General features: G+C 29.4%; 5 protein-coding genes across 5 annotated transcripts; 2 read left to right on the plus strand and 3 right to left on the minus strand.

Annotated features, from left to right (window-relative positions):
- Positions 1–868: 868 nt before the first annotated feature.
- Positions 869–5,109, minus strand: YME1L (ATP-dependent zinc metalloprotease YME1L). The gene is given in 13 exon segments (XM_089174037.1): positions 869–1,135; positions 1,227–1,373; positions 1,461–1,607; positions 1,694–1,936; positions 2,199–2,436; positions 2,529–2,661; positions 2,757–3,000; positions 3,091–3,185; positions 3,270–3,501; positions 3,592–4,020; positions 4,099–4,143; positions 4,146–4,229; positions 4,664–5,109. Coding segments are annotated over 13 exon segments (2,304 nt in total). The 5' UTR covers positions 4,691–5,109; the 3' UTR covers positions 869–895.
- Positions 5,110–5,621: 512 nt separating this feature from the next.
- MED16 (mediator complex subunit 16) lies at positions 5,622–12,733 on the plus strand. Its single transcript, XM_015333953.2, has 14 exons — positions 5,622–5,939; positions 6,029–6,175; positions 6,262–6,460; positions 6,541–6,787; positions 6,877–7,032; positions 7,113–7,282; positions 7,371–7,698; positions 7,785–7,992; positions 8,086–8,260; positions 8,338–8,484; positions 8,598–8,808; positions 10,916–11,025; positions 11,552–11,697; positions 11,794–12,733. The coding sequence occupies exons 1-14, from the start codon at positions 5,878–5,880 to the stop codon at positions 11,915–11,917; spliced, it is 2,430 nt and encodes an 809-aa protein (XP_015189439.2). The 5' UTR covers positions 5,622–5,877; the 3' UTR covers positions 11,918–12,733.
- Positions 8,815–10,836, plus strand: LOC149032118 (uncharacterized). The gene has a single exon (XM_089173760.1). The coding sequence runs from the start codon at positions 9,197–9,199 to the stop codon at positions 10,424–10,426; it is 1,230 nt and encodes a 409-aa protein (XP_089029886.1). The 5' UTR covers positions 8,815–9,196; the 3' UTR covers positions 10,427–10,836.
- On the minus strand, positions 12,641–15,612 carry Txl (Thioredoxin-like). The gene is made up of 4 exons (XM_015333954.2): positions 15,347–15,612; positions 14,836–15,103; positions 13,963–14,246; positions 12,641–13,281 (listed from the first exon to the last, which is right to left on the minus strand). Exons 1-4 carry the CDS (start codon positions 15,442–15,444, stop codon positions 13,068–13,070), a joined length of 864 nt encoding a protein of 287 aa, XP_015189440.1. The 5' UTR covers positions 15,445–15,612; the 3' UTR covers positions 12,641–13,067.
- A 289-nt stretch (positions 15,613–15,901) lies between these two features.
- Positions 15,902–17,140, minus strand: LOC149032119 (uncharacterized). The gene is made up of 3 exons (XM_089173986.1): positions 16,317–17,140; positions 16,109–16,238; positions 15,902–16,028 (listed from the first exon to the last, which is right to left on the minus strand). The coding sequence occupies exons 1-3, from the start codon at positions 16,462–16,464 to the stop codon at positions 15,902–15,904; spliced, it is 405 nt and encodes a 134-aa protein (XP_089030112.1). The 5' UTR covers positions 16,465–17,140.
- Between the last annotated feature and the right edge of the window lie 9,477 nt (positions 17,141–26,617).

Consider the following 26,617-nt stretch of genomic DNA (forward strand, 5'->3'; position numbering starts at 1 on the left):
CATTATATGTTCGATATTAATATATAAACTATTTAAAAAGGTATTTTTTCAAATATAAAGCATGTGTATTGAAAAATCAAATATAAATTGTCAAAAATGATTTTTATAATATCCTCTGACGGTATTGTTCTAAAAGAGAACATTCCTTTTATTGTATTAAAGATAATCTAATACAAGACAGAACAATAATAACTTGACAAAAGTTAATGCACGTTATTAAATATCTAATGATCAAGTTATTTAGTGTTGACAAATTGAAAGTGGTGAATAATATCATCTATTATTATTATTATTATTATGTGATAACATAAAAAAGTAGTCACAAATTTTTTGAAATATAATACACAACTTCTTATATATTATCTATTATTATGCATCCACAATATTCTGTGGTTAAATAGAATATACTAGGATAATTAATACGAGTATTCAATTGACTTTATAATTGATTTAGTGTTACTTAAAAAAAAATTCTATCTAAATCATTTGTGTGTTTTCCAAAATATTTATAATAATAATAATAATTTCACTGTAATTTTTGTTTTTTTTAATTTTATTTACCAATTATAAAGTCTCAGGGATATTAAGTGTAGTGTTTGAAAGAAAAGCAAGAAGAAAATAAAAAAAAGAATTCAATAAAAAGTGGATTACGACGAATGATGTGAACGTTTTCAAGAAATATTTAAGCATAATGAATTTTGTTTTTTTTTTTTTTTACTTTGAGATATGGAATTATAGGAAAATTGTTGTTAACATTTGAATTTTTTTTGTTTTGTTTTAATTTTACGAAATTATTTCTTAAATTTACATCCACGTGATAAATATGGTACATTGTGTCTATAAATTGTTTCAATTTTCACAACAAAAGTTATACTTTAGTATAGAATATTATTAATTACATTTTATTAGGTACATCTAAGAGTCCCGTATTAGTTGGATGATTAGGTACATTCTTATTAGGTACATCTATAATTGTTGCTTTTTTATTTGGAGTTTCATTTCTTATTTTTTTTCCATTTATTACAGCTTTTATCTCTTCAGAATCTAATATTTCATATTCGATTAAAGCATCAGCTAATTGTTTGTGTTCCTTAGCATGCAATTTCAATATGTTCTTAGCACGTTCATATGATTCCTAAAAGAAATATATATAAAAAAGAATAATATATATGTTTTATCAATTTTCTAATACACATATGAAAAATCATGATTTTATTTATACTCACTTGTAAAAGTCTTTTAATTTCGTTATCAAGCATTTCATTAGTACTAGGAGCATAATTCGAATTCTTTTGTAAATCGTACATCCTAACTCCAACTTTATCAGACATTCCATACGTTTGTACCATAGTTTCTGCTATCTTTGTAGCATTCTACAAAAAAAAGAACAAATATATAATTATTAATAAAATGTGAATAATAAAATATATAAATGTTAATATATATGTATATATATATACTTGAAAATCTGAAGCTGCTCCTGTAGTAATTTTGTCAGGACCAAAAATTAATTCTTCAGCTGCACGTCCTCCCATCAAACAATCCATTCTAGCCAATAGATGTGATTTGGTTGTAAGGTAATTATCTTTTTCAGGAATATATGAAGTCTACAATAAATAAATAGTATAATAAAACATTATTAATTATTATTAATAATACGTGATTAAATATAAAATAAAGTTTTATATATTACATGTCCTAAAGAAGGTCCTCGTGGAATAATTGTTACTTTATGAAGTGGATCTGCCTCTTTTGTATATAATCCGACTAATGCATGACCAGCTTCATGATATGCTGTAATACGATTAGTTTCTTCATCAGGGATTTTAGATTTTCCTTCTGGACCCATAAGAACTTTGTCTCTTGCATACTCCAGATGTTTCATAGTTACATTTTCTGAATTAAGTATTGCTGCTTGTAAAGCAGCTTGATTAACCTGTTACAAATATGAGTGGTCATTGAAGAATCAGATTGTTAACAGATTACAGATATAAATAGGGGTGCCCCGCCACGTGTTGCTGTGGCTTACAATCAGCCCGATACTTTGTTAATAAACAAATAATTCGCAATAAATTAAGATATAAACTATCCTATCTTTCAAGTTGAATGAAACTGTACACAGTGTGTACAATTTGATTAAAATCGGTTCAGTAGTTTGGGAGTCGATTGCGGACAAACTAACAAATCATTGTATATACCATATTTTCTATATCTGCTCCAGTAAAACCAGTTGTGCCTCTTGCTAAGTAATCTACATCAATATCACGAGTCATAATTTTTGCTAAGTATAATTCTAAGATTTCCTTTCGTCCTGTATAATCTGGTATTCGAACGTTAACTTCAACGTCGAAACGACCAGGTCTCAATAATGCTTTGTCTAAATCATCTCTTCTATTTGTAGCACCTAATACAATGACTCCTTCATTTCGATGAAATCTACAAAATTTGTTAACAAAATTATATACGAGGAGTTCATATAGAATTTTATAGAATTATTAAAAGAACAGAAAAATTAATAAGAAATTTACCCATCCATTTCTGAAAGTAATTGATTAATAGTTTGATTTGCATATGGATGAAGAACCGAAGGTGTTCTCGTTGCACCAATAGAATCAATTTCATCGATAAAGATCACACATGGTGCTTTTTCCTTGGCTGTTTCTGTAAAGGATATAATATAAATGTGAAAAAAAAAACCAAACTGTTGTTTTATTAAGATATATTATAGATATTTGTTTTTAATTGATAACACATACTGAATAAATCTCTCACTCTACGTGCACCTTGTCCTACTAAAATTTCATCAAATTCAGGTCCAGCTGCATGGAAAAATGGTACGCCAGCTTCGCCAGCTACTGCACGTGCTAATATCGTTTTACCAGTTCCCGGTTGACCTACCAATAATACACCTTTTGGTAATTTTGCACCCAATGAAGTAAATCTTTCGGGATCTCTTAGAAATTCCACTATATCTTTCAATTCTTGCTTAGCTTCCTCAACCTGTACGTTTAAATAAGCAAATAATTGTGTTTAAGATAGTAAAAATCAATTAAAAATTTGTTCTTTATAAATAACATTGCAATTACTCACTCCTTTGATATCATCGAACGTAAAATGAATTTCTTCTGGATCAATTTCACTTTTGTTACTAAATGAAAATCTAAATACACTTCCTAGGTTGGCAACTATGTGAAATTAATACAATAAAATATATATTAATAGATTTTTACAAGAGATTTAAGAAAATGATAAATCTATTATGTGCATACAAGGGAAACATATGATGAGCACCAACAATGCTATAGACAACCAATTAATAAATTTTAACCATCCCTTGCGATTTTTAACTTTTGCTTGTAAACCTAAAGCATATCCCTCAGCAAAAGCTACTTTGGATTTTTTCGTTTCACCAGTAACATCGTTCATATTTGCAAAAATCTTGTTCATAAATTCTATATCCTGTGGTTTGAGATCGCTAGGAAACGACGTCTTATGAGACTCCTAAATAAATCAAATGAATATATTTATTAGAATAATTTTGAAAAAGAAAAATAAATAAATAATAATAAATAAATAAAATATATATTATACCGAAGATAGACCAAACGAATCAAACCATTCCTTCATCCTAGTAAATACCGATGGATTCCTTTTATACGTTACTTTTATGTCACGTTCTGTTTTAAAAGAACGTACTTGTACATTATAATCTGATGGTATTATATTCCATACATTATGAAATGGTTTATATTGTTTTTTAAATGATAAACATATTGTTGGTAAAATCATAGATTGTGTAAGTTCCGAGCATGGAAATTTTCTTTTATTTTCAGTAAAATTACTTCCTGATTTATATGACACATTCCATTTGGAATCTATTCTTAATGATTTCTTCTTAGACGTTTTATAAAAAATATTATCCAATATTAACCACGAATTATCATTTTTCGTTCCACAGATATTTCCAATGTTGTTGACATTTAATTTGAGAATTGGCAAATTTTGACAATTTTTTGCTACCTATAAATATATAAATAAATGATTATCACCATATTGAACGATGTGATCAAAATATAACAATATGTTTAGAAAAATTACCTCGACGAAACTGTCTAAACAAAGATCTTCATTCCTATGAATAGGTGGTTTGCTTTTTTCTCTTCTTTTACAACGAATGGTACAAATCTGGGATTAATGCTTGATGTTAATTGTGTCAGATGGAAGAGCACCTATACAAATTGTATATTTAAAAAAAAAAAAAATTCATATATATTTTCATTGCATTTAAATGTATTTCAAAAATTATAGAATTTGTATATACATGTTGTTTTATTAAATTAGTAAACAAAGATAATTTTTAATAGAATAAAATTAAAAAGAAAAACAATCAAAATAATCAAAAACATTGTTTTTTACTAATAAAAATAACAAACATTTCATAAGATAGGTTATAGGATAAAAAACGTATGAATGACATCTACAATGACACTGTTTCCAATAATTTAAGGTTAGAAACTATTTATTTTTATATATATTTTTTAATAAAACATACGAAAGAAAAAGAGAACGAGAAAATAACTGTAAGATAATAAATTAATAAAAAAAAAAAAATAAAAAAAAACAGAAAAAGTTTACATCATTCAAATAAAAAAATGGTACAAACCTGATTATGTGACTGAAGAGTGATCATTTCCAATTACGTTTTTTCTTCTGTACGTGAAAATAATAAAATACACAACAATTTGTATACTTTATGCAAGGGATAAAAAAAACCACACACACACACACACAGATTAATTATAATGAAATATTAATTTAATTGAAAAATGATAATATACGTGTATAAAATCGTGCTATGTCAAGTGAACTGAAAAAGATCATGGCTTCGGTCTGTCTAATGATAGGAAGGTAACGGAAATGATCTATAGGTTATATTTCCGTGCAATTTTTTAAAAATAGAATTTCTTTAAATGACCGTTAATGTATTTTTCTTTTGATTTTGTAAAATTATTCTGTAAATTTGATTTATTAACTTTTCGATATAAATGACGGGAAATTGTTTTGACAGGTGAGGGGGGGTGTGAAACGTCAGACGAAGTTAACAATTTCACAATCGAGATTTTTCGATAGTTGATAAACAACAATAAATCGCAATACTCCGTGTTTCTCTCTCTCTCTCTCTCTTTTTTTATCTCTCCCTCTCTCTCTCATTTTTGAAACTTTCGTTATGTGTGTGTTGCAGTGTTATATAAATAAAACTATTTATTTCTAATTATAAATATTCTATTTCATTCTATTTTTTATTTTTATATACTACGATATACTACACAATATTTAAATCATCGTTGATTTGTTTATTTAAAATCACGCGCTCAAATTTAACCAATGACATTTTAATATTTGAATTTCGCGCGATTTGATTTATTCAAATAATGATTAATTATTTATTATATTTATAAAAAAAAGAAATATATTTATATTAATATTTGTAAAGTTTTTAATATATAATATATAAAATATAAAAGAAAAAATGAAACGAAAGCGAAATCAAAATTAAATTACGAATTTTCACACTCGTTCTTTTATATCGAACGCTTATTGGTCGATTATCGACCATTCGACGATTTATCGATTGTGACATTATACGCGTGATGAGGTTAACGTGACACATCGTTGAATGTTTTACAAACGTTTATGTTATTTTTTAATACTTATCGTATTATTAATTGTTTAATTAATTATAATTATGTAACTTTATTTATTTATCAATAGTATATATAATTTTTTTACATTCCTATCATTTTGATTTATAAATAATATACCTATATATACATATATATAATTAGTGGTTAGGAACATTTTATCTTTCATTAAAAAATGGAATTGCTTTATACCGTCAATAGAAAAGTATTCTCTAAATCATTCTCTAATCAAGAAAGGTATGTATATTTAAATTATCAATTGTTAATAATTATATAAACATTTTTATGATATTATCATTTGATTTTACTTTGATTTGAATTTTTAGTCTTTACAATGGACAATCATTATGTACATTGTCTTGTCGTAATATTGCTGCATTTACGACAGTTACAGAATTAGATGATAACAATGGTAAAACATGGGGTTCTCATGTTTACGTTGTTGATTTAAATATGCCATGGCACGCTCACAAGTAAGTTGAATAAAAATCAAAATGCGTTTTATGATCAAAATTACATTGTATATTATTTATTCTAATTGTTTTCTCTTTTGTTTTAGAGTGTTGTCCAGTAAGCATTCAATTACAGCATTAGAATGGAATTTACCTGGTGACAAACTTGTCGTTGCTAATTCAATTGGAAACGTTCAATTGTGGATGTTCAAAGACCACGTTCTCAACGATTGGACATTAATAGGTTGCACATGTTTTGTTGGTGAACACATATTAGGCGCAGCTTGGTTTCACAATGGAAAAAAGGTTTTACACGTGATAAATAATATATAAATTATTAAGAATATAATCCTAGGTATTTATTATATATTTTATCATTTTGATAGACTGGTTTAGTAGCTGAAAAGAAAGATAGTATTCATTATAGCGAGAAGTTCAGTCATTTACCTTTCGCTCCTTCTGTAAGACAATTTGGTGGAAGAGCAGCTGAAGGTGTATTAGTAGTTTCAACAACAGGAATGGTCGGTGCTGTAATGATTACAAAAGACTTTCAAAATCCTATATGTTCCTCTACCGAAAGTTTAGGCAGTACTCGGCATAGAATAACATCTGTTGATCTTTGTTATGGCAAAAGTATGTATATTTATTAATATCTTTTTCTAACAATATTTAAATAATTCTATATATATAATTTATAAAATATTGTTTTTATATTCTTACAGATGGACATTTTTTGGTAGCTGTTAGCAGTGGCAGTATTTGTTTACCAATTAGATGTTACAGAGTATTGGTACGTAAAACCGATGAGAAATGTACAATTACATCACAAGCATTGCCAAGCTTTTTTTTACAAGATGGAGCACCTAAAGATAATACTTGTAAGTTTAATATATTGACATTTGTTGATTAATCTATATATGAATTAATTATTAATAATTATTATTATACTTTTTTTTAGGTACTAATGTTACGCATCTTAAGTTTGTTGTAAGAGAAGATGCAGATTCTTTAGTAGTTGCAGCAAATAGTGAAAATGGTGGTTTCGTAGAAGTTTGGGAATTAAGGGAGAAATCACAACCGGTTCATAAGTTATTTCAACCAAAGACTTTGGAACCATTTAAAACGGTGGTACGTAGATGCATACATTTATCCTAATGATTAATTATAGATATATAAACAAAAATACAAATTAAAATATTAAATATTTTTTTTATAGGTTTGGCAACATCAGTCACAATATCGTTGTCAATCACCGGTTACTGCGATAACTACTACCAAATTGCCTATCATTACAACTTTACCTCCACCGAGTTATGTTATAGTTGCATTAGCGGATTCTTCAATTCATTGTCTCAATCGTGATTGTTTGAAAGAAGTATCATATTCATCGTTAAATATGGCATGGAGACAAGATGAACCTACTAATAAATATTTCAAAAGTTCAACATCCTTAGCTCACATGGATATTTCATGGCTTGGATGTGTTCTATTGGCATGCGATAATTATGGGAGTTTATATTTATACAAACTTTTACCTGACGGAGGTATGTTTCCAATATTATTTGTTTAAAAGTTCATTATTGTTCAAATATATTATATGTAATTTTTATTATAATATTTATACTTTTAGGATCATCATTAACACTTGGTTATGCTTGTACATTATTGGAATATTGTTTAGTTACTGGTTTAGATTGGTTGGATGTACTTTTATGTTTAAGAGGTTCAATGATAGAAACATTGTGTGAACGATTAGATGCTTCTTATACGAGACAAACACAACCCATACAACAGTACCTTTATGTGCAATTTCTCTCTATTAAAACATCTTTGTATAGGTATATATATATATATATATTAAATTATAAAATATATCAATCAAATATAGTATGACAGAAAAACAAATGAATTCTATTAATATTTATTTATAGAATGATAGTATCTGGTCAAAACAAAGCTGCTGATTTATCTTCCTTACTTATGGTACATTCAGTGGCAACAGCTTTTAAATCATTGTTAAGACCATCGGATTTAATATCTCATGATAAAGGACCTGCTGAAAGTTTAGCTGCAGTAATTACAGAACCTATTAGTGATGTCGATAAAGTATGTTGTTTTCTCATCATTATATTATAAATTTGATAATATTTGAATTAATGAAATAATATATTCTATCATTTAAGGTACTACTACATCTTGATCCGAAAGAATTTACAGTTGAACCGAGCACCCTGCAATCTTTACAACAATTAATTCAATGGGTTGCAGATTTAGCGTTAAATCTTTTAGCACGACTTCCTGAACAACGAATGCAAATGAAAAGTGGCGGTGTTAGTATATTTATTTATCTATTTATCTTTTTGTTATTTATTTGAAAAATGTCTTCATTTCTACATATAAGTATCATTTTTTTTCTTCTTCTTATATTTTGTTTCAAATGCAGTACGAATTACTCAAAGATCATAAGGCACTTAACACAATAAGAGAATTATTGGTCATCATACGAATTTGGGGTCTTCTTCGTCCATTGTGTTTGCCAGTATTTTTACGCAGTGCGGATAATCTCGATGTCTTGGCATTATTATTTCGATTATTGTCCAAACTTGTACAACCTAATGGTGAAACACAACAACAAATAGATGACGGTTTAATAGGTAAGTTTTATATTTCATATCATTTCAATTTTAATTATTATATGAAAAGATTGTATTATTAGATATTATGTTGCGTATTTATTACAATATAATTAAGAAAGTATTTTATACATGTATATGTAAGTTGCTCTGTACTATTTCTTTTTATCAAAGATATATTTAGTCTGTATAGGAAGTAAGATAAAGATACCACTTCCTGACTCATTTATATGTAAAACCTAAAGGAAAGTTTCTTGATTCAGTGCATATAAATTCAAGTGATCGTTTAATACGTATAAAAATATTAATGAAAAAAATATATTTTTTCGTATAATTGTTAATGTAAAACAACGGTGTGATTTTGTTTATTTGTGGAGTTATATAATAATTAAATTTTTTCATATATACAATGGCCAATAAACTTGCGGTTAAACACAAAAATTCATTGGCATTGAATGAAAATAAAATGATATCGAGAGAAAGTGAAGGAGGATCTAAAAAAATTGTACGATCATGTTTAAGACCATTTGGAATATCATCTTTTTTGATAATTATGTGTTGCATATTTATAGGATTTTGGTTTATCATGTGTCCATTGATATGGACTTTGTGTTATTCATCTTATATTCTATATGATTGGCCTAAATACTGGCCTATTTTATTTTGGATAGTAGCTTTAATTATTTGGATTTTAATTGTAACATTGCTCGTATATATTTGGAAATGTATGAAGAAAAATGTAAAACACAATGCAAATGTAAAAAGAAGATCGTATGGTTCGGATGATACAAATAATCATACTTATTTAATGAGTGAAAATGTTCAATCAACGATAGATAATGTGAATAAAAAAAATGATAAAACAGACATTGATATTGAATCATCGTTATTAGATAATAAAGATCGTGATGAGAAAAATGTTAATGATTCTAATGTAGATGGTGGTGTTATTCGAAAAAATTCTAAAAGAAAAAATGATCTACCACCTTTGGTAATTCATAGAGAATCAAGAAACAACATTGACAATATTAATTCAAATAATATGAAAACAAATAATGATAAGGAATTAAAAATGAACGATGATATACGAGATACTACTAATGACGTTGATAAAAATTCGATGAAAGATTATTTGACATTAGTTACTGTAACTCCATTTGAAGAAGATACTAATACAAATATTTTATCATCACCAAAAACACCAATGTCTCCGAGAGATTTATTTTTTATTGATTTGATACGTCAGGCAGAGCAAGCTGAGAAAAATAAAGATAATAATAATAAGGATGATTTAAACAAAAGACATTCGAGATTTTTTCCAGAAAATTCATCAATACCATCATCTACGATTGATTCTGTTGACAATAAATCAAATAATAATTCTAATGATAATAAAAAAGATGATAAAGAAAATGATGAAAATAAAGCACAAAGAAAATCGGAATATTTTATTGCCGAAGTGGAAAGTCCGAAACATGAAATAACTGAAGTATTTATAGAAGTTGATGATAAAACTATTAAATCTGATAATAAAAAAGATAGTTTAGATCTTTGTACAGTTAAAATGAATGATAGTAACTCGGAATTACCCGTATTAGAAATTAAAACTATCGAGAAAGATGATGCGAATAAAAATTAAAAATATATAAAATGTAGATTAATAATTAATTTTAGTTTAAGTTTTTTTTTTATATATATATATATAAACAAGATTAAATTTATTAGAATTATTTAGAATATAATAATAAAAAAAATATAAAAGAAAGTATACAAATACTAGGGGTGCTGCCCCGCCACGCATTGCTGTGGCTCACAATCATTCCGATACTTTGTTAATAAACAAATAATTCGCAATAAATTAAGATATAAACTATTTTATCTTTCAAGTTGGATGAAACTGCACACAATGTGCAAAATTTTATTTAAATTGGTTCAGTAGTTTGGGAGTCCATTGCGGACAAACAACGTGACACGTATTTTTTATATATTTAGATAAAGATAATGATTATAGGAGTGGTATATTTATCGATAATTTTGGATTGTAAATAAGTAAATAATATTAATCTATAATAGATATATAAATAAGTTAGAATTAACAGTATTATTTCAATGATTTGTTATATTTCAGATGATTGTTGTTTGTTACCAAATCAAATAATGATACCTCAGTTACATCAAGGCAGTAGTATTACAGCTTTAACATCGCCAGTTGTTTTTTATCAAAGTCTTCCTTTGCAAGTAATTAAAAATTAACCTTTTTTTTTCTTAATAAGTTTATAATTATAAAAGTGGTCTAATTGTAAGTCATCTGTTTTTTTTTCAAGATATTCAAAGGATTACATTTGAATACTAAATTAATATGAAGTAATATTGAAATAACAATTACGATTTAACAATAACGTTAAAATTATATTAAACTAGGGGTGCCCTGCCACGCGTTGCTGTGGCTCACAATCAGTTTGATACTTTGTTAATAAACAAATAATTCGTAATAAATTAAGATATAAACTATCCTATCTTTCAAGTTGGTTGAAAGTGCATACATTGTGTAAAATTTGATTAAAATTGGTTCATTAGTTTAGGAGTCCATTGCGGACAAACAATTTAATTTAATTGAAAATAATTTGTGACGTGAAATTACTGATAAATTCATTTTGTTTTTTTTTTCTTAATTTTGACATAAACCACTTTTATAATTATGGATAAATATATATATATATATTTTTGTATAAATATGAAAATAATTCTATTACATTGAATTTAGTTGGAATATGGTATAGAACCTGAACAATTATTATATACACCTGAATTAAATCCAGTGGAGGGATGTATGCATAGTGGACAAGTAGTTGACACCATTCGACATTTATATCTTGGAAAACAACCGCTTCTTGTTAAACAGTGTACAAGGTATTTTGTTAAAAATTGCATGTACAATTTGAATGTGTATACAATATAAAAGTATATATATATACATCATGTATGTGTAAATATATATACTTTTAGATGTGGTGGTAAAGTTCAAGTTCAAAACATGACAAGAACAGCTGCTATCAGAGCATGGGATCAAAGATGGACACGTGCTTGCAGATGCGGAGGATTTTGGAGAATTCACAAAACTTGTTTGTAGATATTTATAAGAATTAATTAGTTTTTAAAAGTCTCTCTCTCTCTCTCTCTCTTGTAATATAGTAGGTTACATTAAGGTTTTCTATTGTATATTCCATTTCAAATTGGAACACATTTTTATATTTAAACCACGCGTTACTGTGGCTCACAATCCAGTCCGATACAGACGTCTCTTTAAGTCAACGAATTACTTTATACCGCTGTCTGTTAGAATCTCGTCGAACTAACAGAGATAATCATGACTCTTTGTTAATAAACAAATAATTTGATTATAAATTGAGATATAAACTATCCTATCTTTCAAGTTGGATAAAACTGCACAAAGTGTGCAAAATTTGATTAAAATTGGTTCAGTAGTTTAGGAGTTTATTGCGGACAAACAACGTAACACGTAATTTATATATATTAAGAAAGATGTTACGCCAAAAAAAAAAAAAAAAGAAATGTATTTATGTACGTATAATGTGTATGTATATAAACACAATTTTAATTATAATTCTTATAAATGATATAGAAAACTTTTGGAAATATTATTTACTGTATAATTTAATTGAACAATTTCTACGTTGATTTTATTTTATTTTCTTTTTTTTTTACAAATACAATATATAAATACAACAAAATGCATGAAATTTTGTTTCGTAATTTTTCAATATAGGCTGACTGACCATGGTCCAAATATGATTAAATTAACATGAAACAAATAAAATACGCATACAGTATGTAAGTTTATAGTTTTATTATTATTATTATTATTTTTTTTTTTTTCATTATTACGAACAATCGTGTTTTTCACAAATAGCAAAGAAATGAAAAATCCTTGGAAAATATATTTCAAAGTAATTTAATATTCATAAGAATATGGGATGATAATGTGTTTATACCTTGGTATAATTAGGTTTACATATTACAGTATATATCTCAGGATATATCTTATACAGTATTTGAACGAATATGTAGGAAAAGAAAAGAAAAGAAAAAAAAAGTTATAATACACGAAGAAACTTTTTACTCATATTACAATATTACGTAAATTGTAATATGCAATCTTTATATTTAAGATTTAACATTTATTATATCATTACGTAACCATGGTCAATTATTATTTTAGAATAGAATTCTTTTGAATTCATTTTGTTTTCAATATTACTTTAATGACTTTCTCCCTTTTTACCAGTTACTCTTTTAAATTCACCCATATTGGTTGTTGAAATTGGTGATCCATATATAATCAATTGATCGATTCTAGTAGTATCAGTTCCAGCTTGATTAGTTTTTATAAATATTTGAAGATTCTGTACATTTTGAAATTTCACGTAACGCAGTGGAATTGGATTTCCTTCTTCGATATCTTTTGACGATAATCTATAAACAAATTTCACATATATATAATAATATTGAAGGCAGCATGAGAAAAATGTAAGTGCAATTATAAGTGTAAGTCTGAAGGAAAGAGACAAAGAAACACAAGACCAACTGTAAACCAACAAGATACACGAAACGAGGTACAACAGGAAGTATACAAGGATAAGATCAGCAACAAGACTAGAATACCTCAACAGGTGTGAGAGAGGAGAAAGCCAGAGATTAATAGCAAAGGCGAGATGTGGAAACCTAGCTAGAGGAGTTCAATAAGTATTGGTTAGATGAGCATGAGAGGAGATGTTGACTATGTAGCGTTGAGGCTGGGACACTGAGGCACCTGATGGAAGGTTGCACAAAGTTAGAGAGAACAGACCTGAAGGAAGAGAGGAAAATGAACGAACAAGTGGAGGGATGCTTGAGATATGTGGAGAAACAAAGAAGGATTTGCAGTGAACATAACAAAGGGAGAAGAAGTGAAGAGACAGGCCTAAGGGATGATGCAAGCAGGAGAAACAATAAGGAATGAGTGGGATGGATGAATGAAGAGGAGTGGATGGATGAGTGGAGAAAGCAAAAATGTAAACCAAGTCACACACACCACATGGCTGTAAAGCTGGGTTAATTAAAGATTATCTATTTATCTATCTATCTATATATGTATAATAAATGAAAAATATTTACGTAAGATCTTGAACACTAGTATTGGAGTCTGCCATATCAAAATCTATAGTTCTAGGTTGATTGATAAAAAGCTTGACATATTTTGGTCCCGAATCTGTTGGTGCTTTGATTTTTAAGGAATGTACTTTAACAGCTTGTGTAAAAGTAATAGATAATATTAATTGTTCATCGCAATCACTCTCTAAATATCCATCGTCGGTTGTTAAGCATTGAACAAAGTTGTGATCGTCCGATTCATTTAAACATTCGCATTGCGTTTTAGCAATGAATGTATTTAAATCCATCTGCAAATTAAAGACATTTTTATCAAATTAATCTATCAAATGGGATTGTACAATAAAAAAACAAACAAAAAAAACAAGATAATTAATAATTGACGTATAATATTATTTGAAATGAAGCTTTTATTGCATTAATGTTGTGTAATTAGAATTATTTTAATTACACATCGTTAAAACTACTTGTACAATATATTATTATTACTTTAAATTCATTTTTAGTTGATGTTTTAGATGTTTGTTTGATGATAATCAAAATAAAAAAAAAGATAAAAAAAAAAGAAGAAGAAGATAGATGATAAAATTAATAATACGTAATACTAGAATAATATACGGAATGTTTTAAAAATATCAAATGTAAGATTCAATGGAAGGCTTGAAAAATCATCAACGCTTGCCACTTATCAAAACTATATTTGTTTGTAAAGCCAATAAATGCTTTGTTTGACAATGAAATGTTAAAATTCATTGAAGAAAAGAAAGTTACCGCACAACTTTCTTATTGAATTGGTTGATACTTATTCCAATATACGAGTATTGCAGCAAGTAATATCATTCCAAATATATGATAATAAGCATTAGTGCTATTTCGTACATGTCCAGTAACTGAACTCTCAGATTCTTCGTTATCACCATTTCCATAATATTGTTGTATTTTCGATTCGAGTCCAGCTGCATCTGCTCCTTGACAGGAACCCAATTTAGTTCTGTTGCGATAGAAAATAAAAGTGGGCATTACACTGACACCTTGGGAAGCTGCAATTTCTGCACATTTGTCGACGTCTACTTTGAGAAATACAGCGTTGGGATATTTAACTGAATATTGTTCAAATACCGGTGCCATTCTTTGACATGGTCCACACCTACAAATAAATTTCATATTTTTTCATGATATTTTGACATTAGTCATATGTGTCAATGAAACTTTAAATGCAATCAATTTTTTTTATAATGTTATGTATGTTACACATTGTTATAAATAAAAGTATTGTCGTAATTGGTAAAAATAACAATTAAAAAAAAAAAGAGATATTAAAAAATTGCAATATTTGTAATACATGGAGTTAAAGGGGGAAAAAAAATTCTAACCTATAAAAAAAACTTACCACGTAGCTGTATAATCTACAACGACCAATTTCGTACCAGCACCAGTCAATTGACTATAAAATTGACTTTCATTGTTGATTACACGTACAGATCCCATTTTGTTTGATTTGATTTTATTTGTAATAGTTTTTTATAACATTAATTACAACGTTAAGAAGCACAAAAGAATCGGCTTAAATTATCGAATGACTGGCAGGTTTCAGTATATTCTTGTTACACCGATTTTCTGTTTAAAGGTGGATCCACTAACGCCACTCTTTATACGTTTTATAGTTCAAGAAAAAAAAAGAGGTAAATTCGGTTAAATTATACAAATATTTGAGTTATCATTTGAGTCATTTCAATGGTAAAACAGAGACCAATCTGTTTTATCGGTAATTGATTTTTAGTAAATAGTTTTCTACGTTACCGACAATTAACAAAATTGATACGTCGGTATATAACGATATTACAGAAATACAATGTTAAATATATATATATATATAATTATATGCAATTATACAAACAATTTATAATTTAACTTTGATTTGATTTACATCGTTATTCAATTATCTTTATTTACGATCAATCGTGTAAGGAAATTTGTTTTCAGAAAATTTGATTCCTAAATAAATTTCACATCTTGGACAAGTGTGTACGGTATCTTTGAAGTTGATAGAATAATACGGCAAAGCGCATATACTGTATAAAATAAAGACAAATTTAATAGGGTGGGGGTTTATTGTTATTATAAATATTATAATAATTTATGAATATCTTACCATACTGGTAATAAAGTTAAAGCTATCAAATGTGTCACACGAGTGTTGTAATGTTTTACATTGGTTTCAATGTAATACAAACAATTTGGACAAGTTGTTTTCGTCGAATATTTATCAAACCTAGTATGTTCTATAAAATTGATATATATATTTTAAAATGATTAGTATAAATTTGAACGTGGTGTATATTTGTTTAAACAATTCTCACCCCACATTGATCGAGGTTTTTTAATACGCTTCCTGCGATATTTCGATTTAGAATAATTCAATACTCTTTGCAACCATTTCCTAATTTTAATTCTTCTTTTCTTTTTAGGATGAGATTCTAAGGATGACAAATCCGCATAAAAGGACATTTTGTAGCGATTAGTGTTATCCGAGAATATATCTGGAAGATGTAAAAATGTTGAATTTCATGAATCATCATCAATTCGATGATTCTAAACTTTTACTATTAAATATGGAAGGTAGTTTAAAAGTGTCCAGCGTTTTCTGAAAATAACAGTTCAAAAACCTTCCAGAATGGCACTGGTGTAGACAAAAGGTATAGTATGAATGTAGCAATTGTAAACGAATTGAAGTATGCCGAGTAATGTAATAATGTAGTAAATATAACCTTAAAGAAAGAAAGAAAGAAAGAGAATAATTATATATTAATAGACGAGAGGAAAACGTGACAAAGTTCCACGCTTTTGAACATAAACAACATGATACTGACTTTACCATGAGAACATATATACTAGTTTGTATAACATATTCAAATCGTTTTCTAAACACACGTGACCCAATGTTGCCTTAAGGTTCGCATTCTCTCAGTGCAGTTTAACGTGCTAAACAATACAATAAAGTTTCCTGAAATTGTACAAATCAAATGAAATTGCAACAAATGTGTGCTTTTCTTCTAACAACATTTTTATTCTTAACCTTTGTTAACCACCCTTCCTTAAGTAACACGCTTACCACACCCGGGTCCTTTGGACCCAGGCGATAAAAACCTTTATAAAAAATAAACTATTGCATAGATTTACTTCAAAATTGTTTTTGACACTTCTTTAATACTTACTTCAAAAGACTATATAGGTTTTATAGCTTAAAATTAAATGTAAATATGTTTAAAACATTACCAAAGTTGAACAATTGAGAATAATGAGGTTGCAAAATAGGTCTAGTTCCTTTGGACCCAGGCGATAAAAACCTTTATAAAAAATAAACTATTGCATAGATTTACTTCAAAATTGTTTTTGACACTTCTTTAATACTTACTTCAAAAGACTATATAGGTTTTATAGCTTTAAATTAAATCTAAATATGTTTAGAACATTACCAAAGTTGAACAATTGAGAAAAATGATATTCAAGTTGCAAAAAAGGTCTGGTTACTTTGGACCAAGTGTGATAAGCAAAGGTTAACAATGATTTTAACGTGATACTCACGTAAAACTCGACGATTAGATGTAGATGGGATTTGATTTTCTTCCATTATATTTTGTTGTTTAAAGAAATTTTTGATTAGAACAAAAATTATGGGAAGTGGAAGTGGTGTTAACCTCGTTGACAAAAAAATATGACAGAAAAATAGAAACAAAAACAAAAAAAGCAAGGAAATAAAAACAGGGTCTTCTTGTTCCGCTCCTTTTTTTACAGCTGATTAAAAAAGAAAAAGAAAGAGAAAGAGAAAGAGAAAGAGAAAGAGAAAGAGAAAGAGAAAGAGAAAAAGAGATGATACAAATACAAGAATAGAAATTGATTGAATGATTGATTGATTGGTTTATTCCAGTTGCTTATTCAATTAGAAAATAAATGACTCAAGGTGAACACTAAACAAAGAACAATTCAATAACTAATTTATCCTTAACCTCTTAGACATGGCTGAATGTTGCGTAGGATTGTTTCTCTGTACAACAGCAGAGTTCAGTGAGAATACGTGTAAACCAGTGATTCCCAAAGTGCTAAAACGAAAGCCACTATAGTGGGACATAGTAACTTAAGTTATACTTAAATTAATTAATATAATGTTATTTATTTATTTTTTTTTTAGATATCTAAAGAATCAAACAATCGACAAATTAGTTGATAAAATCAATCATCAATTAAATGAATTTAAAACAAAACGAATGATAAAATTGGTGCTTGCTTGTTTATTTATTTAATGCAATAATTTAAAGATTGTTGACACTTGAAATTACATAGCAATTGATTTTTACGATAAGTATACCTATTTGCGTTACATTTAAATTTACATTCACATTTTTTGAAAATGTCAAAGGTATCAAGAGATTATTTTATTGTTGTTTGACGTTAAATAATATTTCAACAACAACTTCTTGAAACGATACTTTAACGATATCGAAACTGTTAATGTAAACACAATTTTACACTTGTAATTTCCTTTATTAACGAATTGAATCAATCCACATATATTAACTAAATTATCGATAAAACAAATACTCAATCATTTTTTTCTTACTTCTTTCCCATTTTATTTTGTAACATTCTGTATATCTGTATAAATCTCGTCAAAGTACAATTGAATTTTGAGGGTGAATTTTGGGGATGGATGAAAAAGAGAGAGAGAACAAAATAATAAAAAAAAAAGAGGTAAAATAAAAGAAAAAAGAAAAAAGAAAAAAGGAAATAAAGGTTAAAGAGAGTGAAAGATGGAAAGAGAAAAAAAATGAGAGAGAAATAGAAAAAGAGACAGAGACAGAGATAGAGAGACAAAGAGAGAGAGAGAGAAAAGGGAATAGGGAAAAGGGGAAAAGGCCTTCCCCCGAAGATCCTAAAGTGGTTGGACTCGATCGAGAAGCGATAGGAAGGAGAGAATAGAACTCTTAGTAGCCCATCGGGGTTGCCACGGCCTCTCGAACATCAATATCGGACAAGATCAGAACTTAAGGCAATTGCGCACTGATACAACAAAGAGCATCGTCTAACGCGGTTATATGTCTCGTAAGCGAAACTCTATTGCTATATCCCCATCTCTCCTTGTCTCCTCTCTCTCTCTTTATATTGGCCCTTCTCTCGTACTGAACACAACTATTCTCTCTCTCTCTCACTCACTTTCATTCTCTCATTCTCTCTCTTACGCATACATCTATACACACTAACACATTTACCTATACACATCCTTCCTTCCTTCCTTCCTTCCTACCTTCCTACCTTTACCTTTACTTCCTTCTCTTCATCTCACCCACTATTTCTCTCTTTCTCTTTCTCTCTCACACTCTCTTTCTCTATCAATACCAACCTAATCTACTTTGCTAGCAAATAGTGTTCACGTTCCCCAGACAATGCTTCTCTTCTCTTCTCTTCTCTTCTCTTCTCTTCTCTTCTATTCTATTCTATTCTCTTCTCTACCCTTCCTTCCTTCCCTTCACTTCACTTCTCTTCCCATCTTTAGGTCTCTCCATCTTCCTCTCAGCTCCTTTAACCCCATCTCACCATCCACGTACATATCTACTCGATATCTACTTCAACTAGTTCGCTACAGTTTCCATGTTTCATGAGTTTCGTTAATCGTTTCGTTCTTCTCCTTCTCCTCCTCCTTCTGTTCCTCCTCCTCCTCTTCCTCCTCTTTTCTGCTCATCCTACATTTTTCTTTTCTTTTATTATTTACTTTGTTTTGTTCTTTTTTCTTCTTCTTCTTTTCTTCTGATAAGAACAATGTCAAAGAATCTTAACAGTTTAAGAAAAAACAAAAAAAAATCAATTTATAGCCGTTTCATTTGTTTCAAATCAGTCCTATTCTAAAGAAGTTTTCACTTGAAAAAAATGAACACACACACACACGCACATACAGTTCGATCAATCGTGTTAACCTAACCTAACTTTCTTGACTAATGTAAGTTGTTCGACGAGAGTTAAGATCGAAACCAACAGGTTTACTCACCTTCCCCACCTATTCTTGGAATAATAGTCAAAGGGATGATCGAACTAGGTCGCTTTGTAACATCATTGATCACCAATAGAAGGAGCTTACCTTTGCACTACGAATGCATATAGATTAACGAAGGAAATTCGAAGGAGAAGATATCCTTCCTATATTACTTTATGTACTTAACTATATATACATATATATACATGAACACCGAATGAACCAACATGGTGATTGGTTACGTCGATAATATTACCAATCAAAAAAGAAAAATATCCAATATTAATGATGACACTTCTATGAAAATAATGATCTTACAGATAACGTATATTTGATTATTATGAATTTTATTATTATTTCATGTTTTTTTTTTGTTTTTTTCTTTTCATATTTTTTTGAAGATTTATTTTTAACGAGTTACGTGACTCATCCTTGTGTATACTCCCACGTTTTTTCAAAGTCATTCTTCTCTCTTTTTCTTTCATTTTTTATACTCTACTTTTTTCTTCTTCTTTTATTTTTGTTCTTTTTTAAATTTATACTTCATTACTTTTTATCCCTGATAGTTGAACATATCTTATTGCTGAATTTAAGAGAAGTTGATTCTGGAAACTAGATCGGAATATTCGAGGTATAATAGTGAGTTTAATTAGGTGTCATTGCAACGGCATTCGTATTATCCCTATATCTGATGTTAAACCATTTTCTTCTCTCTCTCTCTCTCTCCTTCCCTCCCTCTCTTTATATATATACTAGGGGTGCCCCGCCATGCATTGCTGTGGCTCACAATCAGTCCGATACTTTGTTAATAAACAAATTATTCGCAATAAAATAATAATTATAATAAAATAATACTCCTATCTTTCAAGTTGGATGAAACTGCACAAAGTGTACAATATTTTATTCAAATCGGTGATGTTACGAAGCTAAGAAACCGAAACGGCTAAGAAACGGCCACAATAGTAAATAAGAAGTGGAAAAAAGAGACGAACATATTGGATTAAGACTGCGAGAGAATGAGGCAGAATATAGTTATACAGTATTTTCCTATTCTCGGTCTCCTCTTTATGTTATGCTTCGTAATTATCGTTCCTGGTTGTATATGTGTTTTATAGGATAACGTGTTGTAGGAGGGTTCCCGCAATTATGAATCGTGTTATAGCGAAACCGTGTTGTTGGAGGGATACCTGTACTGTATAACTATATTCTGTCTCATTCTCTCGCAGACTCAATCCTAGGTATTTGTCTCTTTTTCTCTTTTTATTGAGTATCGTGGTCACTGTATCGAGAATCGTTACATCGGATCGCTGCATCGCTGGCGCGTTTCATTTTTTCAAATTACTCCCTATTCTAAGAAGTTTTCACTTCAAAAATAAATTTATACCATTTTCAATATATACCATTGTAGATTCGAATGATGAGACACGAGAATGGAAGACGAGTTCTCGTCGATTTTGGAATAATCAGGTGCGTCCGCGTGTAGACGGTTTCGAAGTTTCTATTAAAATAGGAATAACTCTTGAGTAGAGGTAAAGAGAGAGAGAGATGATGAGAGAGGGAGAGAGAGAAAAGCATAGTCGGTTTCTCTGGACGTTATGTTTCGACTCAAGCCATCGAAACGAGAATTTTGGTGTACTCATCTACGGATATAGCGTAGAACGCGATAATTATTCGTACTTGAAATAGAATTAGGATGGTAGAATCTCGACTATTCGTAGCCGTGTGTTACGTTGACTTTAACATTCTCTGCGAATTACGGGTCTCGAATGTCACTGTACTGTGAGAGAAAGAGATGAGAAGAGAGAGAAAGAGAAAAGGGAAAGAGAGAGAGAGAGAGAGAGAGAGAGAGAGAGAGAGAGAGAGAGATGGGAAACGATGCACTTTAATGCTCTCGAGTTTAGAACGTATCACAATGTTTCGTCGAGAAGTTCGAAACATTAAACTGTTTCTACGTATAGTTATACGTGTATATTATAATTATGGTTGTTCTGTTATCTTTATTTATTTATTTATTTATTTTCTTTTATTATTATTTTTTTTTGTATGGTTGTTATTCTCGAACGAGTGAGAACAGTTTCTGAAACGTATAAATGTGTCCTTTAAATCTTTGATTGTTATATGGACATATGTATATGCGTTTGGTTAAATTTGTCAATGTAGTTTATCGTCGCATACAGAGTGAGTCACTTAATGTGACGTTTCAAAATAACTCGTAAAATATACACTTTATGAGAAAATATTTCCTGGGTTACTTACGTATTAACGCCATAGTACCGCAGCAAAAATTCCGCTAATGCGCCAATAAAGAGCAATCTTGTTGTTTGCACATAGCAACTGTCAGGGTTGCGTCAGGGTTTCGTCAGAGTTTCAACCGAAATCCGATTGACTACTTTTTATTAATAAAATGTTTGGAATTTTCAAAGTGTTTTGATTTTAAATCAAGTTTTTTATTCTATCATTTGTCGCAACAATTTAAGGTGTAAATTGGCGCATTAGCGGAATTTTACTGCTATGGCGTTAATACGTAAGCACCTATTTCCTGTATAGTTTCAATAAATTTGGGTATAAATGTAATGGTAAATAAAATCTTTTTTTTTTTTATTGAATAATTAATATTTATATTAAAGTATCGTAATATATTTAGTAATAATATATAACTCTAATGCAATTCCGTTATTATTATAAATACTGATCAATTATTTATAAGAAAATAAAATATTCATATATTTATACTAACAATTTATTTTAGATAATAATGAGATTAAAAAATATTTAAAATAATACAGATAAATAGAAGTATATTATTATTATTGTTATTATTTATGGATATTGTAAAACTTATTACGCTTTAACGATAAGTGTATCAATAATTTCTCTTTATCGGGAACGTGGTAATGAAAATTCTAATGCGAGATAGTCTTTCTTGCAATATTTCAGAAATGCATGTATTCATTTTCCAACTTTCAACCGACGGTTTTACGCGGTGAGAGAACTTGTGCAGCACTAAAGAAAGAATGAGAGAAAGAGAGAGAGAGAGAGAGAGAGAAAGAGAGAAAGAGGGGCGAGGCATGGGGGACGGGGGGAGGGGGAGGGGGAATGAGAGAGAAAGGAGAACCGCGTGCGTGGAAAGCGAGATTGAATTTTTCACCGTTTCTCTGTTGGAGAGGAAAAGGAAAAAAGGGGGACCGGGGCGGGGGGCGAAGGCGAAATAAAATAAAATGGAAAAAGAAAAAGCAAAAAAGAAAGAAAAAAAAAATAAAAAGAAGAAGAAAAAAAAAAAGCTCTTCTTTCTTTCTCATTCGTTCACAAAATGTAGAAAAGATAATTGCATACCGTCGTCGAATAACGAAAGTGTGAACAACACTTCTCTCTCGTCTTGGTTTCGTATCATTTGAAATAATAAAAAAAGAAAAAAGAAAATAATAAAAAGGATACACTTATTATATGCGTATAAATGTAAAATATCTATTCATGGAAACTGATATTATCTGTTCTAACATATACTTGTCACCCCCCTTTGTTTGTTATTATTTTAATTTGATCTTAGAGAAAATGAGAAAGCATTTCGTTTCAGGGTTAAGAAAAAGATTCGAATAATAATACGAAGTAGAATATGGATAGACGTGGATTTTCTATACGTTCAAAAAACTTTCATCTTATTAATCTGAATAACTTTTTTGATGAGATACATATATATGAATTACGTGTCACGTTGTTTGTCCGCAATGGACTCCTAAAATATTGAACTGATTTTAAAAAAATTTTACACACTTTGTGCAGTTTTATTCAACTTTGGAAGATAGGATAGTTTATATCTCAATTTATAATTAAATTATTTGTTTATTAACAAAGAGTCATGATTATCTCTGTTAGTTCGATGAGATTTTAACAGATGGCGGTATAAGGTAATTCGTTGACTTAAATACGTGTGTATTGGATTGATTGTGAGCCACAGCAACGTGTGGCGAGGCACCCCTAGTAGATATGTATATTTTTCCTAATAACTATGGAGGGTAGAGGTAAGGAGTGACATCTCTTATGGGAAAAAAAGTGTCCAACTTTTTTTCTATAAATAATAGTTCAAAAAACTTCCAGAATGGCGCTGGTGAACTTAGAAGGTATGGTATGAATGTAGCAATTGTAAACGAATTGAAGTATGCCTAGTTATATAATAATGTAGTAAATATAACCTTAAAGAATTATTTTGAGAAAATGTGTAGCTAAAGTGATTTTATTTCGTCAACTGTAAATAATACGTTTATTGATTTAATTTTATCATTTAATTTTATGAAAAAGTATGTGAATAACAAAACAGTTATGGGTAAAATTTGTGTTGTGAAAAGTTGTCGAAGTGGACGTAAATCCCTCTACGTACTGTGGCGCCATCCTAATTGAATGCATTTCAACGGACACTTTTCATATACAGAGATGTCACTCCTTACCTCTACCCTCCATACGGATAACATACAAATGAAGAGTTACGAGTTGTTCACAACTGTAAAACTTGGAAAAAACAAAACGCGAAGATGGTTATTCACTTATAGAAAATTAAAAAAATCAAAACAAAAAAAAATAATAATAATAAACATAACCGTATAAATGATTCTTTGTGTGTCAATCATGTCTGTGAATGAAAGCAGACAGAATACACCATGATTTCAGCTTCTCTCCACCCCTCTCCACCCGGTTCTTTCCATTCCATCGGAAGGTTATTCATTGAGGGATAAATTTTGTCGAGGATTTTCCTCGCGAAGGGCCAAAAGAGCTAGAGAGCAGTGCTCGTTTTATAAAAAAGAATCGACAAGGGTCTTCTCTTCTTCCTCCTCCTCCTCCTCCTCCTCCTCCTGCCCCGGCCCTCTCCCTTCCTCCCACTTCGAGCAAAACGAAAAGGCTTCGACGTTAATTCACGGGAAATGTCGGGGTAGGAAAGATTGGAAGGCAAATCGAAAAAATAATCCTCTTACTCGCACGATTATTTAAAAAAATTGTGGTTACGTCGAGAACGGGACTGAGAGAGAGAGAGAGAGAAAGAGAGAGAAAGAGAGAGAGAGAGAGAGAGAGAGAGAGAGAGAGAGAGCTACTACGTGAAATCTCAAAGCTATTCTCTTTTTCTTTCTTCTTTTTCTTTCTTTTTTTGTTTTATTTTTCTTTTTTTTATTTCTCTTTCTTTCCTTCTTTTTCTCTTTGGTACTTTTCAACATGAACGTATACAGGGTGTGTCAGAATTAATCGGATACCTGAATATATCTGTTGGATTTAAATTCTGTTATGAAGTATGTCAATAGATTATAATCAATATTTTCCGATTGCACATGACCTTCAAGTCAGATCTTTAACTTAGAAATATGAAATAAATAAAATCTAGAATTTAGGATTTATTTGTTTTATTTAGGTTATATTTGAGCTGAGCTTATGTTATAATTGAGCTTGAGCTGCGATACATTTATTTAATTTTTAAAGAATAAAATTCTAATACTCTTTAATTCATTTCAGAGAAAATCGATGTATAAGTTTGATTATTCTTTCTTTCATGTTTTTTTTTATGGTGTTTGATTTCCCAGATAAACTTTATTTTTCAAAAATTCATACAGATAAAAATCAAGAAGTATAAGATCTAATTACCGAGCTGACTATTATATGAGTTTGTTCATCAAAGATCGTTTGAAGGTCATATTGTTATAATTAACAATAATTAATAATTGTTATTTAATTACGATAATGTATAGGAGAAATAAAAAAATATAATTTCATTTAAAAAACAACAAAAATGTTGATAACATAAAAAACACTTAAACACGATATTACGATGATCAAGTGTGTCCCTTAAAACCATTTAGATTTGGACATAGACATACTTCGTAATTTTGAATCCAAGATATTTAGGATGTCTGATTAATTCTGACTCACCCTGTATATACATATGCAACTTCAATACATATACCGACATAGGAAGCGTAAACGAGACCTAGCCTGCAGCGAAGCAGGTGGGAGAGAGAGAGAGAGAGAGAGAGAGAGAGAGAGAGAAAGGGAAAGGAGCGAGTGACCGAACCGTTGCTAAACAAACATGAACAAACCACGTTGTTTTACGTGCCATCGGCGATTCGCGGTTGAAACGCACTAGCTTATATCTACACGCATTTCCCTTTATCTCTCTCTCTCTCTCTTTCTCTTTCTCTTTCTCTTGCTTGCCACGCCTGTAATTTAGTAATGAATACGTACGTGAAGTGGTACCTGCTGATATGTAGGTACGTAACATCTGGCGGCCTATGAAACGCAGGGTCGAGCAGTCTGCAGTTGAATGTTACGACCAACAAGAGTTATGAGCCTCGACTCAATCTCCGGGTGCTTTCCAACATTCCCAGACCGTTCCCATCTCTAAACTTCCCTTTCTGTTTTATCCTTTTCATATAATTGCGATATAATAAAATATTATATACTTTTCGTTAAACTTTGGATATATGAGTCTGTAAGATATTTTTTGATCTTAATCTTTGTATGAAAGATATAGGTTAGGAAAATCGAATTATTTGTTTTGATAATATAGAGGGTAGAGATAAGTTACTATGTCCCACTATAGTGGCTTTCGTCTTAGCACTTGGGGAATCACTGGTTTACACATATTCTCATTGAACTCTG

The sequence above is a fragment of the Polistes dominula genome, unplaced genomic scaffold (assembly GCF_049000335.1).
Source record: "Polistes dominula isolate Pdom_NZ unplaced genomic scaffold, Pdom_raw_medaka contig_75, whole genome shotgun sequence".
Taxonomy (NCBI): Eukaryota; Metazoa; Arthropoda; class Insecta; order Hymenoptera; family Vespidae; genus Polistes; species Polistes dominula.